Source organism: Acinonyx jubatus, chromosome D1 (genome assembly GCF_027475565.1).
Source record: "Acinonyx jubatus isolate Ajub_Pintada_27869175 chromosome D1, VMU_Ajub_asm_v1.0, whole genome shotgun sequence".
Lineage (NCBI taxonomy): Eukaryota > Metazoa > Chordata > Mammalia > Carnivora > Felidae > Acinonyx > Acinonyx jubatus.
Genome location: NC_069390.1, coordinates 87924910 through 87945345, shown reverse-complemented (window position 1 = coordinate 87945345; position 20436 = coordinate 87924910). Strand labels below are relative to the sequence as shown.

At 46.9% G+C, this 20436-nt stretch overlaps 1 protein-coding gene and 1 long non-coding RNA gene across 7 annotated transcripts in view; one reads left to right on the top strand and one right to left on the bottom strand.

Moving 5' to 3' along the window:
- FLI1 (Fli-1 proto-oncogene, ETS transcription factor) overlaps positions 1-20436 on the top strand; it is a 129730-nt gene that overhangs the window by 90999 nt on the left and 18295 nt on the right. For all 5 annotated transcript variants that reach the window (XM_027036907.2, XM_027036905.2, XM_027036909.2 and 2 more), the window contains one exon: positions 7744-7809. In XM_027036907.2, the coding sequence (XP_026892708.1) occupies positions 7744-7809 (66 nt within the window). The remainder of the gene's footprint in view (positions 1-7743; positions 7810-20436) is intronic.
- LOC128311899 (uncharacterized) overlaps positions 7714-20436 on the bottom strand; it is a 29061-nt gene continuing 16338 nt past the window's right edge. For both annotated transcript variants that reach the window (XR_008290566.1, XR_008290565.1), the window contains exon 4: positions 7714-7909. This is a non-coding gene — a long non-coding RNA (uncharacterized LOC128311899). The remainder of the gene's footprint in view (positions 7910-20436) is intronic.

The following is a 20436-nucleotide window of genomic DNA, read 5'->3' as shown; positions in this document are numbered from 1 at the left end:
AGTGCCTGCGGGCTGCGTTTCCTGGTCTTCTGGGCTCTGGGTTGGTTGGTTATTTCTTCGTTGTCTCCCCATCATTCAGTGCGGCTTCAGCTCACCATCTCTGTAATCTTCTGTCTCATTCTACAGCAGCATGCTACATGGGGTGGAAGCAACACACACTGGCTATAAAATTAAAAAATTTTTTAAATGCCTTTGGAAGTTTCCACTGGTGCCTCCAGGCACTCTGGTCACCTCTCCGAGGCGTCTGGTAACCAGCAAGAGAGTGTGGATGATGCAGTGTATGTTAACACCAGAGCAGTTACCTCATGTCTGAGTCTTGCTGCAACGTGAGGTCAGCCCAAGAAACAACAAGCTCAAAAAAAGGGGGCGATTCTCTACCCAGTTTTCCTGAGCTTTGGAGAATTAGCATTTTCTAATGATCTGTATTTCTCAGCCTTTAAATGTTTATGGAATTTTTTTTTTTTTTTTAAGTTTCTTTGCACAGAACCCCGCAGCAATGCTAGCCAGGCAGGGAAGAGGTTGGAAGTGAGCAACGTAAGTTGGGCACAAGAAGTGTGGATCAGCAAAGCAAGGACGCTGTTGGAGCCTACCTTTCTGCTTCTTTGGGCATCATATGGTGGAGGGCCAGGAATCATTGGCCCCTGTACTTTCTTTGTGGGAGAAGAGAGAGACAGCAGCAACATGGACAGTACGTCCGATCACTTTAAGGGACCAATAATTTGGGGTTCCGTGGCAGATGCCTTTGTTGGGGAAATGTTCAAGTGCATTCTGACTTGACGTGGGGAACTCCCTTCATGCCATGTGAAACCCTTCAGGCCTGCTTTCTGGCAGGTCCATAAACAACCAAAGTCCCCATTAGGGTTTCCTGCCACCAAAGAACCCAAGCCACAGACCCTGAAGCAAGACCAACACCTACCCCAATGGCTCAGGCATTGGCTAAGGTCGCCCCTGGTAATCATGAGAGAGGAGCATAGACACTAAGGGGCAAAGGAGTGAGCTGGTTGTGAAGCATGAGGGCCGAAGCGTTGGTCTTTTGGGGGCCACAAGTACGAGGGCAAGAAAAAGCATGCCTCGCTGCTTCTTTCCTTCTTTCGTTTCAAGAATATTTGTAGACGTTGAGGAAGATAGGCCCCATAACTACATATGTAGATATGCCCCCAAAGCAATAAAAATATGAAGTTTCCAGAAAGTTGTTTATGAGCGGAGGAAATTTCCAGGGTGGAGAGGAGATGGAACAAGGTGCCTATTTGATATGACGCTGAGCGCAACAGCTAAATATGAAGTGCTCGGTGCCATAATAGAAAAACCATGTCTGCCTGCAGAAGCGAAAATTAAAATGCTGTATGAAGGCTCAAAAAAAGAAAATAAAACCTGCCAGAGCATAGTATGGTAATAGTCCAAGGGCCTTTTGAGGAACCTAAGCATAAAATGATGCACCATCATGGGAAAAAAAATATGATTCATGCTTCTTTTCAACTGGTGTCTCCCTTCGGATTCTGGCCTCGGGGACGCTCTGTGTTGGGCGGTGTCTGGCCAGCTAAGACCCCTGCGGGAGGTATGTGCCTGGTGACTGTCTGCACGCAGGATTGCAGGGAACCCTCCCCGCACCGACCAACATGCCTTCAAACACTTTATTGTTTTTCCAGACTTACTTCCAGCGGATGTTTTGTGCTCAGGCAGGGAGGCCGGTATTTTGGGGACAGAGGTTGGGGCAGCTGAGTGGAAGCAGGGGAGAGGGGTGCTAATTCCTGGTGCTTTGTCCTCTGTCCTGTTGTTGAGGAGGGGGCCGGGGCTCAAACATCCCCCACTCTGGCAAGAGGTGGGGCGCAAGTAGCTGAGCTCCTGGACACAGAAGACACCACATTCGTTGGATCCCTCCAACGTATCTGATCTTTCTGGACTTGCACAGAAAACAAGGAAACCGTGTGGGGTAAGAAGCTCTAGCACCAAATTCACACTTTCACAAAAGGTGCTGGAGCATTTGCTCTGGTTGTCTGGGAGGGGAGCTATACCTTTAAATGTCAGACACCACACTTCAATGTTAAAATGTATTTTCCCGGGGTGGAGAAGAAACAGTGGTGCCCTGAGTGCCTCTATGCCCCGTCTGGTGGCCTGGCATGCCCGGATTCATCTGGCCTGCTTGGAAGCGCTTGGTCTCCGTACTTCAGCTTTTCAGCCGTCCCAGACAGAGTGGCCGTCCCCTATACCCGCGCTCTGTAACATCACCCACACTGGACATGGGAGGGGGCCGGTGGGGGCGGGGGGCTGGGACGGATGCCCACAGTACTTGGGACGATTCTGGAGTCCCCCGGGGACACCGGGGCTCAGGTGTGCATCTCCCCAGGTGTCGTTCACTGTACAGGGACAGGATGCCCCCTTGTGGACACCACGTGGACAATTGTTTATCACCCCCATTTTAAAGCCAAAGCAACCGAGGTCTGGAGGGCTTCAGAAATTGGTTCAAAGGCAGACGCCAGTGGAGAGCAGCCTGGGAGCTAAGCTCCAGGCCTCCTAAGTCTTAGTCGGCCATCGGCCCGCAGCTTCATGCTCTGATGTGAGATGGCCCGAGAGAGAGAGACAGGGAGCTAACCTCCCTTCTCTACCTTAGAATTAGCCTCGTGCCCCTGATGCTTCCATGTTGCCGGCCAGGCCACTTTCCCCACAGCATTTTCTGTTTTCATTTGCACCAAGAGATAAATGCTTTCCGAAACTTCCCTGTGGCCTCCTGGAATGAGGCAGATTAAAGCCAAACCTATCACCACGCTAACCCTGTCCTTCTTTCTTCCCGGTGCCGCCCCACAGCCTGGACCCGCCAGGCGGCCCCACCAGTATCTCTGTCGGGCACACCCCGTTGGCAGAGGCCGTATTTACAGGCCAAGGGCTGCGGGAAATGAGATTGGGCCATCACAAGGCGCGGTGGGGACGGACCTCAGAGGAAGTGAGAGCCCTCTCGGCTGGCAGTTCAGACTCAGGGCCACTGGGGGGAGTTTGGGCTTTCTGGGAGCCCAGAAGGCTCTGGGCTTGGGGTGGCCAGAGGTCGAAGAAGGGAAAGGAGTCCTTTGTCATTTTACAAAAAGTGGGAGATCTGTATGTGTTTCGGAGCCTGACCTGTGAGAAAGTGCCGAGAGACCGTGTTTTGAAATCGCGGTGGCGCAAGAGCATGATATATCGTGCAGCAGGGAGGCTGCAGAAAAGGTATCTATCTTGAGTCCGAATTTTAATTTAAACTTAATGGAAAACACATTTTGCGTTCCGCGGCCTTCCCACCGGCAGCCTCAGATGGTTGGGCAAAGGTGATGGGTCCGGGCAATTAAGCTGGTGAAGCATATCCCTTCCAGGCCGGGATCTGACCAGTAAAAGAGAACAGGATTCGGGCAGAACAAAAGACCAGATTGCCCTGGACTCAGTCGTCCAGCCAGGCCTGTTGTTGAGAACATGGAGCCGTATTTCTCCGCTCCCTCCTCCCGCCCCACCCCTACACTTCAGCCAGAGCCATTGATGCAGCCCAGAGAAAGGGAAACCCACATTCAATAGGCAGGAGACAAAGCCTTTGGCACCGGAAGGAGGACGGTTGTCTCCCCGGCTCCAGGTGTCCCCGATGAAGAGCAAGTTACGTTGGGGGAACGTAGAACCAAAGAAAGACCCATTGTTGGGCCTCTACCTCACACCTGCAAAGCTTCACTCTGCTCATTTCCATCTTTTTGCAGATCCCTAATATGATATCCAGTGACGGATGGACTCAAAAAGGGGAAATTATTTTTCCCTTATGCTTTCACTTTGGAAAGGCCAGTCCATTCTCGGCAGCAGTCACTTCATGCTTTCCGGGGCCCCGGATTAGCAGATATACTTATATGCCTGTGTCCGTCCATTAAGCAAATAAATAAACGTTCTAACTGAAGGGTGCAGAGTCGAGTAAAAATCATAAATGCACAACTCAAGAAACTGGCACAAAGGGAATCCCCTTGCTTGGTGGTGGTTGTTGTTGTTTAAGTTTATTTATTTATTTTGAGAGCAATAGAGATAGCACCAGTGGGGTGGAGGCAGAGAGAGGGAGAGAGCGAGAGAATCCCAAGCAGGCTCTACACTGTCAGTGCAGAGCCTGATGTGGGTCAGTGCAGAGCCTGACCGTGAGATCATGACTTGAGCCGAAACCAAGAACCGGAAGCTTAACCGGCTGAGCCACCCGGACACCCCTCCACTCACTTGTATAATCACCCCCCAGGTCAAGGAGTAGACCAGAAGCCCCCTTGCGCCCTCTCTCTGTCCCCCACTCCTCCCTAGCAAGGTAACCACTGTCTTGATTCCCGACGCCATAGGTGAGTTTTGTCTGTTTCTTAGATTTAGCCTGAAGGCTGCAGGGTCTGCTGGACTGAGAACAGGTTTTGCAGATAAACCAGAATGGGAATCCTGGCTTCCTGGGCTTTGTGGCTCTGTGACCCTGAGCAAATGACTTGACTTCTCCCAGTGCTGATCCGTAAAAGGAGAAGAACGTGACACTGGCTTTGCCTGGCTCATGTTAGGGATAAAAGGAGAGAATAGATATAAAGTGTCCGCTGCATACTGCTTTCAGGAGAGTTGCCTTCCCTCCTCCTATCACAGCCTGTTTACTCCAACAGGACGACAGGACGGTGTCAGGAAAGATTAGGAGCTCACCTTAGCTCTACACAGATGGAGCCTCAAAGCAGGAGAAAGAAAATCCAAAGCAACAGAGAGAGAGAGGAGGCTCCAGGAAGGACCTTCTCGTATCAGAACAAATTCCCATAAGAAAAGGGTGTGCTGTGCCACCCCCTGCAGCCTGAAGAACTTGTCAAGTAAAAATCGGAGAAGAGAAAAGATGTCAGTCCCTTGGGAGGGAGGCCAGAAGCCCCCCAACCAGCCCCTCCTTCCAGGAGTGAAACTTGAACCAGGAACGGTCTTCAGGGCAAAATCCTTTTCCTAGGTTACCATGAAATATGTATTTCATGCAAGCTTTGCAGAGGTCAAACGACCCTTTCTCTTGGCTTTCTGGGAGTTTCCTGTGGAATTCATATGTGCCCAAAGAAGAACTTTCACCAAGAGGAAAATTTAATAAATGTGGTTTATCTAAGCTTCGTGCTCTCAGCTAAATCTGCACTAATGACTCAGGCAGTTTGCTCCTCTGAGACCATCATTTTTCTTTATTTGCTCCAGCCGTGAGGTTTCAGCCTGAGGGAGAGAATGTCGGGGACAGAAAGGCAGACATTCTTGGTCTTACTCCTGAGACTTTTTTTTCTATTCCCTTGGAACGCTCGGTCCTATTTCTTAACCTCCTTCCAGTCATGGAGGATTATTTCTTATTGCAGCAGAACCCGTCCGCAACTCCAGGTCCAGAAGACAAGACAAACGCTCAGCAAGCTCTTTTATAAAGGGATCATTGTATGTCATTGCGGTGTCTGTGGGAGAAGGGGTATAAAAATAGTAATGATAACCAGCTAGCATTTGCTGAACACTTACTATGAACCAAGGTCTTTTTTGAGCACTTTACAGGTATTATTCTATCCAATTGTTGCAACAACTGTGCTAAGTAGATGTTATTATTAGCCCATTTTATTGTTTTTAAAGCTTTTTGTTAATGTTTATTTACATTTGAGAGAGAGACAGACAGAGCCTGAGCCGGGGAGGGCCAGAGAGAGAGGGAGACATAGAATCAGAAGCAGGCTCCAGGCTCTGAGCTGTCAGCATGGAGCCTGACGCGGGACTTGAACCCATGAACCATGAGATCATGACCTGAGCCAAAGTAGGACACTTAACTGACTGAACCACCCAGGTGCCCTTTAAAGCTTTTTTTTTTTTTTTAAGTTTATTTATTTATGGAAAGAGAGAGAGAGCAAGAACACAGGCAGAGAGAGAGAAAGAGAGAGAGAGAGAGAGGGAGAGAGAGAATCCCAAGCAGGCTTCACACCATCAGCTCAGACCCCGACGTGGGGTGCGAATCCACAAACTGTGAGATCATAACCCGAGCAGAAATCAAGAGTCAGACGCTTAACCGACTGAGTCACCCAGGCACCCCAGCCCATTTCTGACACCATTTTCTCTGTGGCTTAGAGAGATTGGGTAAATTGAGGGAGGCTACTGAGCTAAGGGTTAAGAGGCAGGTCTAACTTTCAACTCTTGTCTGCATAACAACTGTATTGAAATGAGGCTGTCACAGCCTCACCTGATCCTTGATGTTTTTCAGCACGGGCTAACCAAATGCCTCTGGTTCTTGGGATATTATATGCACGTGACTGTTTCCTTTCTAAAACGGTCTGCACACATCCATGCTTTGGCATATTGTGGTCTCAGAACCGCCTCCACCCCGCCCCTCTTTTTCGCTTGGAATGGTTTCAGAGCTAGAAGGAACGGTCGCCCAAGCCACAAGTCATAGGTGCTGGGCAGCTGGGTGATTCCCGTAAAATTCTCTCCCTCGTCGTCTGGCCTGGAAGGGCACACATTTTCTCCGAGGCGCACAACCAAACGCCCACAGCTGGGTGAGGCAGCGGCTGTGCTCCTGCAAACCCCGCCATGACTGGAGGCTAAAAATAGGAGCGTCTGCCAGCCCATCCCCTGTCCTAAGCCCTGGCACCCAAGTCAGCCGCCAGTCTGCAGAGGGAAGGGAAAATTTGCAAAGACTTCCCCAGCCTCCCACACCTATGGCAGGCTTCTCCTGTAGTCTGCAAAAGCACATCCCAGCCCTGGTCTTGAGGGCACTTGTGAGTTTCCCCAGGAGACTCTCGAGGAGCATTGCAAACAGGCCTACAGTTCACAAAACGAAACTCTTGGGTTCTTTTGAAACTAAGGAACGAGCCCCAAAATAGGGGAAAGGGGAGTTTTTACATGCAACAGAAAAGAACTGTCACCCCTGTGAAATTCCTAGGGCAGTGCCCGGTAAGAGTAGTTACACGTTAAGGGTCCATCTTAGGAGATGGGGTAGCAGCACTCTGGAAATTGAATGGATTGTGCCCCACGATCAGCTGTGTTCTCTCAGACATCTGCAAAGGAAGGCGAGGGTTACTACCGGCCCTCCTGCCATCCTGACCCCTTCCCAACCGCCAACACTCCCCTCCATTCTCGGTGACTGATACCCAAGCATCTCACCCGCCAGTAAAATGACCTGTCTGTAAACCCACCGGACACCATAGCACGCAGGAACTGTATAGCCGCTTCTCCAGGGTGTGGCAAAACTGCAAACTGCAGGCCAGATCGGTCCAACTCTGGCCCATGGACAAAACAAAACAAGACAAAACAAAACAGAAACAAAGAAGAATGTACAGCAGAGACTGCAGTTAGCCCACAAAGCCTAAAATATTTACTATCTGGTCTTTATAGAAAAAGTTTGCCAACTCCTCCTGTAGTTGAACCCCTTCGTTTTGCTGCTGCAGAAATCAAAGTCTAGACTTCCCCACGGCCGCACAGGGAGAGTCTCAGTCTTGTGCTCCTGCCATGATGGGGTGTGGACACCCAGGAGCTTCAGAACTGTAAACATGGCTGCTGGGGAGGGCTGTGCGTGTCCCACTCACAGGTATTCTGTCCTAACTAGCTCTGGCCGGAGCTCCAGAATCAAACACATTCCCCGCAGGAGGCAGGATGGATTCCATGAACTCTTTCTCTCAAGGAGCCATCTGTCTCTCTTACCTACCCGGATCTATTCCCCTCCTGACTCCCTTCTCCTCCCATCTTCTACTCCTGATCTACCTAACCCTAGCCCTAACCCTTGTTATAACGCGCTTTTGCTTTGCCTTACAGGTTCACTGTTGGCCTATAACACGACCTCCCACACAGACCAATCCTCACGACTGAGTGTCAAAGAAGGTGAGTCTGTTCTCTCATGCATTTTCTTCAGTCCCAGGAACGGCACGGTTCCATGCTGTTAAGATTGGCGTGGGGAACTCCAAATCGGTGCACTCTTAACCTTAAAAACAAGATCGGTGGTTATTTTATGAGCAAAAACTGGTTTATGTGGGAAGGGCAGAGAATAGCAATTCAGGATAAACAAGCTATGGCGAAAGGATAGGTCAGCCCAACAAACAAAGGAGAGAGGAACGTTATTTTATGGAGAACATGGAGGAAGTTGGGAGGAGTTGTTGTGAATGTAAGTCCACTGGAGAAAAGTAAGAGTTCGGGGGTGATGACAGCTTCTCATTGGCTGAGGTGCAGAGGGTAGCTGATTTCTTACAGGAGATGTAATGTACATCTTTCCCTGTTGGAACCTGTAACTGATGATTCTTTCCTGTTGAGATTCATCTGTTGTGGTAGGTCATTGACACATCTGTTGAAGTCTGTAATTGACCATTCTTCCTGTAATTGACATGTGAGTGGTACTGCCCCCCTCCCCCCACTAGGTCTCTCTTTCTGGCCCCCCAACTCCATTTTATTGAGGTTTCCCTTTGTTAATTTTCAAGTACCAAATCTTTTGTTCCGCTCAGATTTTTCTAGCATACAAGGCAAGAAGCCAAAGCATATCCCGCTTGCACTAACTGCAAAAATGCAGCAAGGTTTTGGGGCACCTGGTTCGCTCAGTTGTTGAGCATTGGACTCTTACTTCAGGTCAGGTCATGATCCTGGGGTCATGGGATCGAATCCTGCATTGGGCTCCACACTGAGCATGAAGCCTGCTTGAGCTTGAGGCTCTCTCTCTCCTCTTCTGCCCCTCCCCCCTGCTCACACACACACACTCTCTCTCTCTCTCTCAGGAATAAAAATAAAAACATTTAAAAAAATACAGCAAGGTTTTTAAATATCTTGTAATGATATCAAAGATATGACTTGACATTGTTACCCCATGAAATAAAAGCTGTTGCTCTTCGAGGACTGCACCCTTTCAAAGCTGGAAGTTGGGGGCTTTTCTCTGTTGAAGATCATGAAATGAAGATTTTTAAGGATTCTTGCAAAGCCACATTTTAAGGGTCTCTTTTTTTTCCTAACAAATTTTAGCAATGCCAATTTATTTTTAAAGTGGTGATGTGGGGATTTGGTCTAGTGGGTTTGGTTTAGTTGAGAGAGACAGGAACAACCTCAACAAATGGTATTTACCAGTGAGGATTTGATTGCAATAGCACTCTCCACATCTTATTTACGAAACATTGTGAGGATGTGTTGTTCCAGATACTGTGCTAGATCCCAGGCATTTAAACAAGTGAATGATTCGTGGTACCTGGTTTAAGGGAGAAAAAATGTAAGTGAAAAAAATCTGCCCAAGGCAAAAAAAAAAAAAAAAAATCCACGGAGGAAGGGAATTTGGAGTGGCGGCTTAAAGAGCGAATAGGAGTCTGATGAACACACTCCCTTCCTTGACTTTCTACTTTGCCACTTTTTCTTTCATGTACATCTGCTGTATGCCCATCACTCACTTTGCCCTCTCCCCCACCCCCCATCAACCCTCAGTTTGTTGGGATGAGCACTGGGTGTTGTATGGAAAGCAATTTGACAATAAATCATACATATATATATTATATATATATATAATATATATAATAATGCACAATATATATAGTACATATATAATGACAGTAAATCATATAAATATATATAATATTATATATATATATATATAATGTACATCTGGTGTAAAATTGAATGAATGAAGGCAGAAATTTTCCATGTAGGTTGCATGTAGTATAGCTCAGCATAAGATTTCAGAGAAACATGAAGCTCTTCTAACAGAAAAGCCTTAAGGAACATTGATTCAGAATCCTCATGAGTTATGGAGGAGGCAGATCCAAAAAGCATGGGTGTTTTGGCCACGGTCACACCTTTGATCACATAGAACTTTGTGTTTCCTGTTAACAATTTATAATCAGATGATAACCAGAGAATTTAGTGAAAGGAATATACAACATGGTGAATCTGCTTTTAAACTTTTGTGGTTTCATTTATTTCCTCTCCCCCGCCTCCTACCCCATGCTGGGTCCATCCTATTCATGCTACTGTTTTCCTTTCCGAATCACATTTTTTTGGATTTTGCCATGAAAGCTAAAGTCATATTGACTCATTCTGCAGTCCAAGCCACATTTTACTTGCTGACCTAGTTAACATCATGTTGCAGATGTCTATAATAGAGAAAATATATTATAGTGACAAACATATTAAATTCGAGGTCAGGGCACCCTTGGCTTGGTCTGGGGAGATCACTTCATGCCCCGCATCTACGTTTCCTGTCAAATAAAAGGACTGAACTAAGTCAGTAGGGGTTTGACTCTTGAGCTCTGGGCTTCTAAAGGGATGTTCTAGAGCTGCAGGTGAGGGCTCCGCCTTCATCAGGGCCACACTGTTTTGATCTGGTTTATTTATTGAGTTAAAATTTCATTTGAGGATAGGGATCCAGCTCTTGGAAAGAAGGGGGTAAGCGAAAAAGAAGGACTGAAGGGAGAGAGGGAGAAAGGGAAGGGGAGGAAAGGAAAAGAAGGAGATCCTTCAAAGTTCCTTCAGTTGTTCAGGCTAAACCCTGCTGGCAACCAGTGAGACTGGGGCCGAGCCAATGAGAGAATATCTGATAATGGGCTTAAAATAAAGACTTTCGTTTAGAAGCAAGTCTGAATTGAGCTGCATTGATGAGCTGCAGCTCATTACTCCTCCAGGGGTCTTAGCTTTCAGCCTCTCCTTTACCTACCATACTGCATTTCCTTCCCTTGGCTCCTTTGTGTACAGGGCGGCCGAGCATTTGCAGTGCCACTGGGCTTATTCAGGCTTATTGCAGGAGTAGCTCGCTCTTGCTGGGCAACAACCCCTCTTCTGAAATGAATTAACTGTAGTATCCAGGCAAACGCACGCTGCCAGGACCTCATTCAGGTGGTGCCGGGGCATTTATCTCCCAACATCGGCCCTGGCCTCTAGAGACCATTAAGTCTGTGCTTTGCAGGTGCATCTTTTGTCCCCAGTAAAGCTTTCCACTTGAGCTGTCTTGCTTCTGTGTTGCCTCCCCCCTTGTGAGGTGGTCTGAATCTGTCTGAAAGGCCCATCGTCCACAAAACAAAGTGCATTAGCAAGACAAAGCTAACCAGGCTTTTCTCTCCTTCCTTTTCACTCTCCTCCCCACCTCTTTCCCTCTCTCTCTCCCTCTCTCTCTTCCTCTCCTGCTTTTTCTCTAATAGCTGTCTTGATTACTGAAAACATTAAATGGAAAACTCAAGAGAAAACACCGAGCCACCTTGGCTCCACGTTGTTGGAATAAGACACACACACAGCCCCAAACAAGCCCAGAGTTCTTCTAGAGCAACAGAGATGTGTGTGTGTGTGTGCGTGCGTGCGTGCGTGTGTTGTGCTTCACAAAGGGCAGGTGCTGGCATCACACACAAAGGAAAGAAGTTGAAGAGATGATGTCTATTGTGCTTCTTCCATTCACTTATCAAATGAGAGTGCCTTTTTCTTTAAAATGGCATAATCACCCTTCCAGCTTGTCTCTTGCAAATGATTGCGCCCTCGGAGGGTCATTTGTGCCCAGGAAATAAGGCTTGATTTTTAAAATTAATTTATAGCAGTCTCTAAGCCCCTTTACCCAAAGTATTCTATAGTTGCGGATTGGACCCAGTTAAAACAGTTGTGCTCGCTTGACTTTACTTATCAAGGCTAATGCACTTTAAAAAAATAAATTAGGACGGAAGCAATTGTTACCCATTTACGATAGCAGCCACAACCGTCGTCTATATAAGGTTTTGTAATACCTTAGACACCCTCTTGCTTTGCCTCCGCTTCTGACCTGGAAACATCCTGAGAGGTAGTTAAGACTCTCTCCGTTTTGCGGAGAGAGAAAGTGAGGTTCAGCAACTTTAAGTGGTTCGCTGAAGGAGCACACAGCTGGTCAACAGCACAGCAAAGACTCAACCCCGGTTGTAGGAGTCAAGGTTTCCCTGCTTCAGATGGTCTCCCTGGCAAATACAGCTTTTCCCTTCTGGCCCGATTTCCATGCAGACAGTATCTGGCCTATATGTTGTCGCAGCAGAGATCTGAAACTTTGCCCATTATTTTCCCCTGTGGCCACAGTCTTCCCCAGTGTCATCTCCTTCCATGTCCCTGTACTGTTCTCTTTTCCCAAAGATGAAGTCATACCCAACCCCTGACTGGCACTGCCTTCTAGTCTGAACTGCACAGAGAATCACTGAGAGAGCTTTTAAAAAACACTGGTGCCTGAGAACAAATATTGTACGACTCCACTCCTACGAGGCACCTTGAGTAGGCAAATCCATAGAGAAGGAACTTAGAATGATGGTTCCTGGGACCAGGAGGAGGGGGGAATGGGGAGCTGTCGTTGAATGGGTACAGAGTTTCAGTTTGGAATGTTGAAAAAGTTCCAACGGTGAAAGTTACACAACACGAACGTACTTGATGCCCCTAAAATGTACACTGAAAAATAGAACGGTAAATTCTGTGATGGATGTTTTGGCACAATCAAAAAAATGAAAAATTTAAATGAAAAAAAAAAATTAAAATGTTGATGCCCAGGCCCCAGACATGACCAATTCTACTTCAGAATATCTAGGAGTGACACATGCACATTGGGAATTTTTTAAAGCTCTCCAGTTTACTCTCATAAGCTGCAGCCCAAATTGGGAAGCCTATGCTACAGTGCAGACACAAACCAGAAAGAGGAGAAGGAGACCCAGCTCAGAGCCTCCCCTGACTAGGGTTTTCCTGGAGATGCACTGGGGGGTTGATCTTGACCTTTCCTGGCCTCTCATGAAGGAAGCCAGGGACCTACAGGTTGACTGATGAAGGTGTGGGTTGAGTGAAGGGACCACGTGATCAGGATTCATTCATTTCATCATTGTCATTGATGATGTGATCGTTATCACTGATTTTAACAAGTTTACATTAGCACCTCACTTCACATCTCAGAAATTCCTCTTATAAGCCCTCACCGTATGTATCTAAATAATACATATGGTATTGGTACCTTGATTTTATAGGGAGGACACTGGGGTTCTGGAAGTTAAGTGGCCTTACCAAGCACATCCGCAACCTGGAGCCGGGACCACTAACTCCAAACCTGTTCTCTCTGCCCTCCATGCGGAGGTGGGAGTGTGTTCGGGGGTGCAGGTCAGAACTCCACCTTGTTTTCTGGGTAAACCTTAGGGACCCCCAGTGCTCTCAGCTGGAAAATTAAAATGCAGTCATCAGCGCACCCCTCTGGTCCAGGGCTGCTTTGCATGGCTAAACCCTCATTTCCTTAGCTCCTCATGCTGGATCTGTTTAAATACCTCTGCCTCTCCAAAAGTCAGAGGATATTGAGCTCCTTGTTTATTAACTCCTGGAACTCATAAACCTGCCAAGGGCCCATGTAGCACTGAGCTTCTTGCCCCAGCCTGGGAAGGCTTTCAGAACCGGCTGCTAAATGCAAAACCACTTCTCCACTGCGGGTGGATTGTCAGCCTGTGGAATAACCATCGCTAGCAGTTGCCTTGGCTGATGGATAAAAAGTCTGTCTGCTTACACTCCAAGTATGGGAAAGAGAGGGGGAGAAACTACCTTTCCGCATCCTTTGGAGAGAAATGCCTAACTGGCGCTGAAGATCGTGCTAACAAGAGCCCGGCTTCCCTCAAGGAGATTTCCAGATGGCAGGGGCCTGTGCACATAGCAACAGCCCCTTTTTTGCAGCCCTTTATTGTTTGCCAAGCATTTGCACATCCATTATCTCATTTGCGCCTCATGCCATCACCATGAGACAGCAGGGCTGGTATTATTATGTTATTATTATTATTATTTCATTCTGTAGGTAATGAAAACTAGGCACAGAGATTACGGGGTTCATTTGAAGTCATCCAGGTCTTAGGGTAGAGCAGGGCTCAAACGTAAGCCTCTGGCTTCTTTCCTCCCTCCAGGCTGTTTCTCATATCATCATCTCAACATATTTAATTCAATCATGTAATGATAATTTGAATTAACTAAATTATTTAATTCATGCTCTGAATTTACCTAAGGTAGGTATTCCTCTCTTACTTCAGCATTGTATTATCTTAATTAAAACTCGGGGTGCCTTGGGGCACCTGGGTGACTCAGCTGGTTAAGCGTCTGACTTCAGCTCGGGTCATGATCTCGTGGTCCATGAGTTCAAGCCCCGCGTCAGGCTCTGTGCTGATAGCTCGGAGCCTGGAGCCTGCTTTGGACTCTGTGTCTGCCTCTCTCTCTGCCCCCTCCCCTGCTCTCACTCTGTCTCACTCTCTCTCTCTCTCTCTCTCTCTCAAAAATAAACATTTAAAAAATTATATTAAAAAAAACCTCAGGGTTCCCTGGATGACTTAGTCAGTTGAGCATCTGACTTTGGCTCGGGTCATGATCTCACAGTTCATGAGTTCGAGCCCCGCATCAGGCTTCGTGCTGACAGCTTAGAATCTGTTTGGGATTCTCTTTTTCTCTCTCTCTGTCTCTGCTCCTCCCCAGCTCATGCTCTCTCTCTCTCTCTCTCTCTCAAAATAAATGAATAAGCTAAAAAAACAAAAAACAAAAAAACCTTAAGATCTGTACACAGACTGTATGATCCTAGACAAGTCACTTACTTTTTCTGTGTCAGTTTCCTAATGTATAACATGAGGACAATTTTAGTACCCCTCGAGGGCTGATACAGTACTCATAAATCACTTATTAGTGTGGTATCTGACTTTCCAATAAGTGCTCCCTGTTTGCTCCATGAATTGTAATAATAGTTGGCATTATTGCAAAATAATTAGAATATTTTTGAGGGGTTCCCATTTGCTGACACTGTGCCGAAGGCTGAGAAGGGTACCTTAGCATATCACCTGGCGTGGCAATACCATGGGTGAGACACCGGCGGTGCGTAAGGTCTTCTTGGGGAGATGCACGTGGAACTCGTAAGGAGTAAAATGAAATTGCATATAATCAATTAGAAAAACACTTGCTACGTACAAGAAGTTCTCTGAGACTCATGGAGAGATGAAAGAATCATTAAATGCAAATCCCAAAGAGATGTGAGGCCAGAGGCGACGTGGGTCCGGCTGAGACCACACGGGGAGTGAAGGCAAGTGGCAGAGCTTAAAGTCACTTGGTACCTTGGTCAGAAAGGGACCAAAATTCTGTGATTCGTGTCCTTCTCCACCTTATTCCGTCACCTCTTCATTTATTAAGAACCTACCGTGTTTGGGACACTGGGCGGAGCCCCAGAAACATGGTGTGCCAACCAGCACCTGCCATCACGGGGCTTGGAATCAGAGATCTGTAGATTAGGCCAGTAAGCAATTAAATAGTGTGTGGTGGAGTATGGGTGATGTATCACCGGATTTTGCCAATCCCCCTGCATTACATCCTCTCTGGGGTGTCCTTTAGATGATTTAATTTTCGAGGTCACAGTTAAAGATGGGACACCCCTGGAAGTCTACAGTATGGTAGTCTTGGAAATGGCTGTGGAAACCAGAGGAAGGTGGTCGACCCCAACACCAATCAGTGGGTCTGGGCCTGCCATGTATGTGTGGGGGCCGCAGTGTGGAGGCGCCATATGTGTTCAGGCTCGATTTGGGGAAAGGGACCAGGGGAGCTTCTCTGGGGGTGTATGAGCATGCCCTGTGGGAGCAGCAAGGCCTCCCAACAAGGCTCATGGGTGACATGGGCATGAGGTAGGGGGCCCTGCATGGACTCTGGGTGGCTCACGTGAAGCTGAGAGACCAAGTCCCCTTGGGCGTCTCCCTGTGGGACAGGAAGCTCAGCAAAGGAACCCAGAGCCAGGAATCTGTTTCAAAATAATGGGGGCTGGGGAGGACACTGGCCCTGAGTCCATGCTTGTTAAAGCAGGATAAAATGCCCTCTACGCTTCCGTCGACTTCTGTCTCTGCGTTTCTACACCTCTGAAATTTTCTACAAGTTAAAAGATGCCTTGAGAAGTTTTGTTTTGATGGGAAAAGACACAGAGATGAGCTCAGAATACGTATTCCTAAAGCTGTGCACTGTGCGTGTCGCATAGTGAATGAGGGTGATGCGTCTCTGAGTACAGCATTTGGGGGAGAGTGGGCTTCGGGCAGCCTCCTGAGTGTAGTGTCTCTGCGGGAGGGGAGGGTGAGTGTGGGGTTGGGCGTGGGCACGCCTCGGACAGGGCAGCACGTGGGGGATTGTTCTGGAACATGCGTACCACTGTGAGGTAAGCTCCTGTTATTTTTAGGGAGTAAATAACCTCTCTTATGGAGCAGGTTAGATGGTTAACATGCACTTAGAATTTAAGGGTATTGAGGCCTCACAGGAGGGCCTGTTAAGAACTTTGTCATTATATGTTTTTCCTTTATGGTGAAACACCCCTAATCCATTTTTAGCAAAGCAGGGATGATTGCTGAATGTGTGTGTGTATGTGTGTGTGTGTGTGTGTGTGAGAGAGAGAGAGAGAGAGAGAGAGAGAGCGCGCGAGAGCGAGAGAGCGTGTGCTGTTTCTGTGGTCCAAAGGCAGAATTTATGATTATAGAATAGACAGTAGCTTGCTCTCTCCATTTTACTTTTTTTTAAACTGTTTTTCTTTGAAATTCCAGAGTTAATGTTTTGTCTGCTTTCGATCTGACCCTCTTTGGAGAGCTACATGTGTGTGTGTGTGTGTGTGTGTGTGTGTGTGTGTGTTCACCAGAGAGAGATTGAAAGAGAGAGAGAAAGAGAGAGAGCTGGAAACAAAGAGTCGTTGTCTCCAAACTGTAGCAGGCAGGAAACCCCAATCCCAAGGGAATTTAGCCAGCCAGCCCTGTCCCGGAGTCAGACTCCAGCTCTCTGAATTCAATTTGACAGCTTGTCTGGGACACTTTCTAAGTAACCATTATCCTTCCTTTCTCTTAAGTAAAAGCACTGTTATTTTTTTCCATGGGTGTGCTGTGTGCACTGTTATCACACATGTGTGGCTTCCACACAGCGACTAGGACATGCTTTCTCTAAATTATTGGAAACACTTAGCCTGTTTCCTAAGACAAGTGTAAATTTGTTCCAGAATAATGAGGCAAACGACTTTCAGTATTGTACCATTGCAGTGTTAGAGGAAGGTATAGAGGAATTTTGTTGGGACATTTCTTTTTTTTCCCCTTTAGTTCTAGTTAAGGAAGGAGTTCCCTTATTTGAAGGAGCTTATCTGTCTCAGGAATATTCGAATTGTATACATTTTATTCCTTTGAGGATTTTTTAAAAAAATATATCCAAGGAAAGATCTCTTGCCATGATCATTCCCCTCAGTATCTGTGTTGGATTGACTGACTGCCTGTTTTAAAGAAATAGACCACCATACATCACACTGCAGGAAGAGAATTCAGAGGTACATGTATGTTCACGATGAGACCCCCAGGGTTGTATGGGGCAGACACACACACAACTATGGTGACCGCCTAAAGTGCCAGGTGGGAGCCTCTCAGTCTTGGCTTCTTCAGTTACTCAGATCAATTGACTTTGCCACCACAACATGGTGGAATTGTGAGGCAAAACCAGCTTTTCCGTGTGAGTGTGTGTGTGTGTGTGTGTGTGTGTGTGTGTATTTGAAGGCTGTCCAGGTTGAGCGAGGCAGGATCCACAGGCACATGTCCCAGAACAGTCTAGGTGTTTTCAGGGTTCAGGAATGGGACAGCTTTGCCCAATGGCACATACCCTTTCTCTTCTGTCTCCCCCCCACACACCCCAATCTATGTCTTAGAAAGCCATATTCTGAAATCTACCCCCCACCCCAAAAACACCCCCACCGTGGAGAGCCAATGTTGTAGTTGAATATTTGATGGAGAAGAAATGTGCCTCACACCTTAAGGCGCAAGTCAGATGATATCTCCTCAATATGATCATCCATCTGTTCCCAAAGGGCTTTGCTTGTAGCCACTGTTTCCCCAGTTTAGCATTCAATGGATTCTGTCATAATAGTCTTTTGTCTTACAAGACTTGAAGCATCTTGGAGATGGGGACTTTGTCTTAGACAAGGCCACTGAATCGATGGATGAAAATTATAGACAAAATGCCTTAAACAACTCCCAAGAGTTTACTGTACAACTAACTCTTTGTGCTGTTTCCCAATTTGAGAGTGATATTTGGACTTCATATGATGCAGAGGTGGTATGGAACTTGCCTTTCCTTTCTACCTTGCCTCCAGTCTCCCCTTCACTTGACCCCCAAGGTGATTCTTCGGAAGCTATGATCAGTCCCATCCAGGAGGAGAGGGAAGAGTTTGCCGAGAGCAGATTCTAGTCACAAGATGATGGTTCTCCTTCACCCTTGTGGCCCAGTTTTGATCAGCTTAATCTCCCCTTGGAGGCCATTCACATCTGGGTCCTCCGGCTGTGTGTTCCGTTGCAAAAAAAGGCAAAGGAGAACCAAGCCAAGGAAAGTAGCATCGCAGGAAAAATGTAACTCCTGCTGACTTCAACCTTCCTCTCCTTTCCTTCCTTTCCTTTTATCACCTTCCCCTATAATGATAACAGCTAACACTCACTTAGTGTTTACACGTGCCAAGAACATTCTATTCACTTCACGTTTATACTTCATAACAAACTCATTTAGTTGGTACTATTATTATTCCCATTTCACATATGAGAAAACTGGGGCACAGAGAAGTTAACCCCAAATCACAAAGCTAGTATGAGAACTGGGTCTGTTACTGCAGCCTCTTGCCCACAGGGCAGTTCCAAGTCCTCACAGTTGCCTCTTCCTATTCCATACACCACCCCATGGAAAGGCCCATTTCTTCCAGTCAGCTGATGTCACCTAGCTACTAAGGTGGCATGATTAGCTTAAGGGATTCCTGCTATGGTCCAAAAAATCAGGAACCTGACTCAGTGTCTGCATTTCAAGAAGCAAGTTAGGTGGTTTCACAGATGTGCTTTTCATTACTATGCTTTACGATTTCCATGACATTACACATTTTTTTGTATTCAGTATTACATTTAAAAGAATAAAGGCAAAAGAGAAGAGATCTAGACTAGGAAACGATATATTATGGAATACCAGGCCAATCAATAAGGATGGCAACAAACTTAATTTTTTTGATGTTTGTTTATTTATTTTGAGAGGAAGGAGGTGGGGGAGAGGGAGCCTTAAGCAGGCTGCACACTCAGTGTGGAGCCCAATGGCAGGGCTAGATCCCACAACCGAGATCACGACCTGAGCCAATATCAAGAGTTGGACACTTAACCTACTGAGCCACGTAGGCACCCCACAGACGTAATTTTTAGAATGAGGGTGAAATAGATATCAGTCTAATAAATCTATTTGTGAAACGTCCCTCAAATCACAACCAGTAAGCAATCCCTTGCCGCTATAAGCTTCATTGACCCATGGTTCTCAAGGAAGAGAAAGAAAGATACCAGAATGCCTGTGAGCATTTTGAAGACATGTGCCAGGACCCTCCAGCCACCCCACCCCACACACCCTTCTCAATTCCTGTGTACCTGTGCCGGGCGAAGGGGCCCGGGATGAAGTCAGAGCTGAGAGATTTGTGTTCTTAGAATAAGTGCTTTCCATTGCTTCCAAAATCTTGTCCCCTGACATCACCCCACCATGGGGAGCCAGAGCTTTATTTGAATACTTAAGGGAGAAGAAGTGTGCCTTCCTTGCTCTGCATCAACACCCTTTCTGCCACCACAGTTTTGGCCTTTTCCTGTCCCTGTGCCCAAAGGCACACTCAGGACCCTAGTCCTGGTCCTCACTGCTTTCAAACTCCCACGTTGGCCTTCCTGCCCTCCTTGGGCATGTCTTTTGTCTATATGTTTATTGAAGCTGCTCTTAGATGCTCCCTGGAGAAATCAAGAACCCAATCAGCACCAACTTGCCCAGTAACGTTAATGACTGATGACAATGAAGGGATGAGCTCTGCTGCATTTTAAGAAGAGAAAATGGCTTTAAGTAAACCTAGGAGGGGGAAAGAGGAAAGGTGCAAGGCTGTGGGAAAGTATTTGGAGGCCACTTGACCTCAAGAGCACCCTTCCAATCCCTCGGCCAGACAACAACTCCTCCCCTGCCACTGGGGAGGGACCTCCCATGGCAGTGCCCAGTGGGGTGCAGCTCCCACCCCAGTTAATGCCAGTTTCTCAGTAGGATCTCACACTGACTAAATGGGCCATTCAAGTTCTGGATCTCCAATTCATCTCCAGACTCTTGACTCTTGCTATTTTGGGCCTCTCATGTCTACCAAGTTTCACTTTGACTCAGACATTTCATCCCATTCCAGATAACAGAGCTACGACTCAAAATGAAATTGGCCTTGGTTGATGTAACTCCATTTCTATTACCATGTGGTCTTGGTTAATAATAGAAACTAGAAGTGACCCCTGTGGCTATTTTGAGTAGTGAGTTCCCAAAGTACTTTGGAAAGAAAATAGGAAGTCCAGAAGGGCTCCAGAGGACCTACTGGTGGCCACCTCGAAACAAAATATTCCAAATGCATTTGTTTTGCAAAATGTACTGATACAGAAATTATACAGGGAGATTGTTTGGAGGAAGTAGTTATTGGAAAGTCTTTGAAGGAAGCTTGTTTAGTCTCATGCTTATAAGACAAATTCC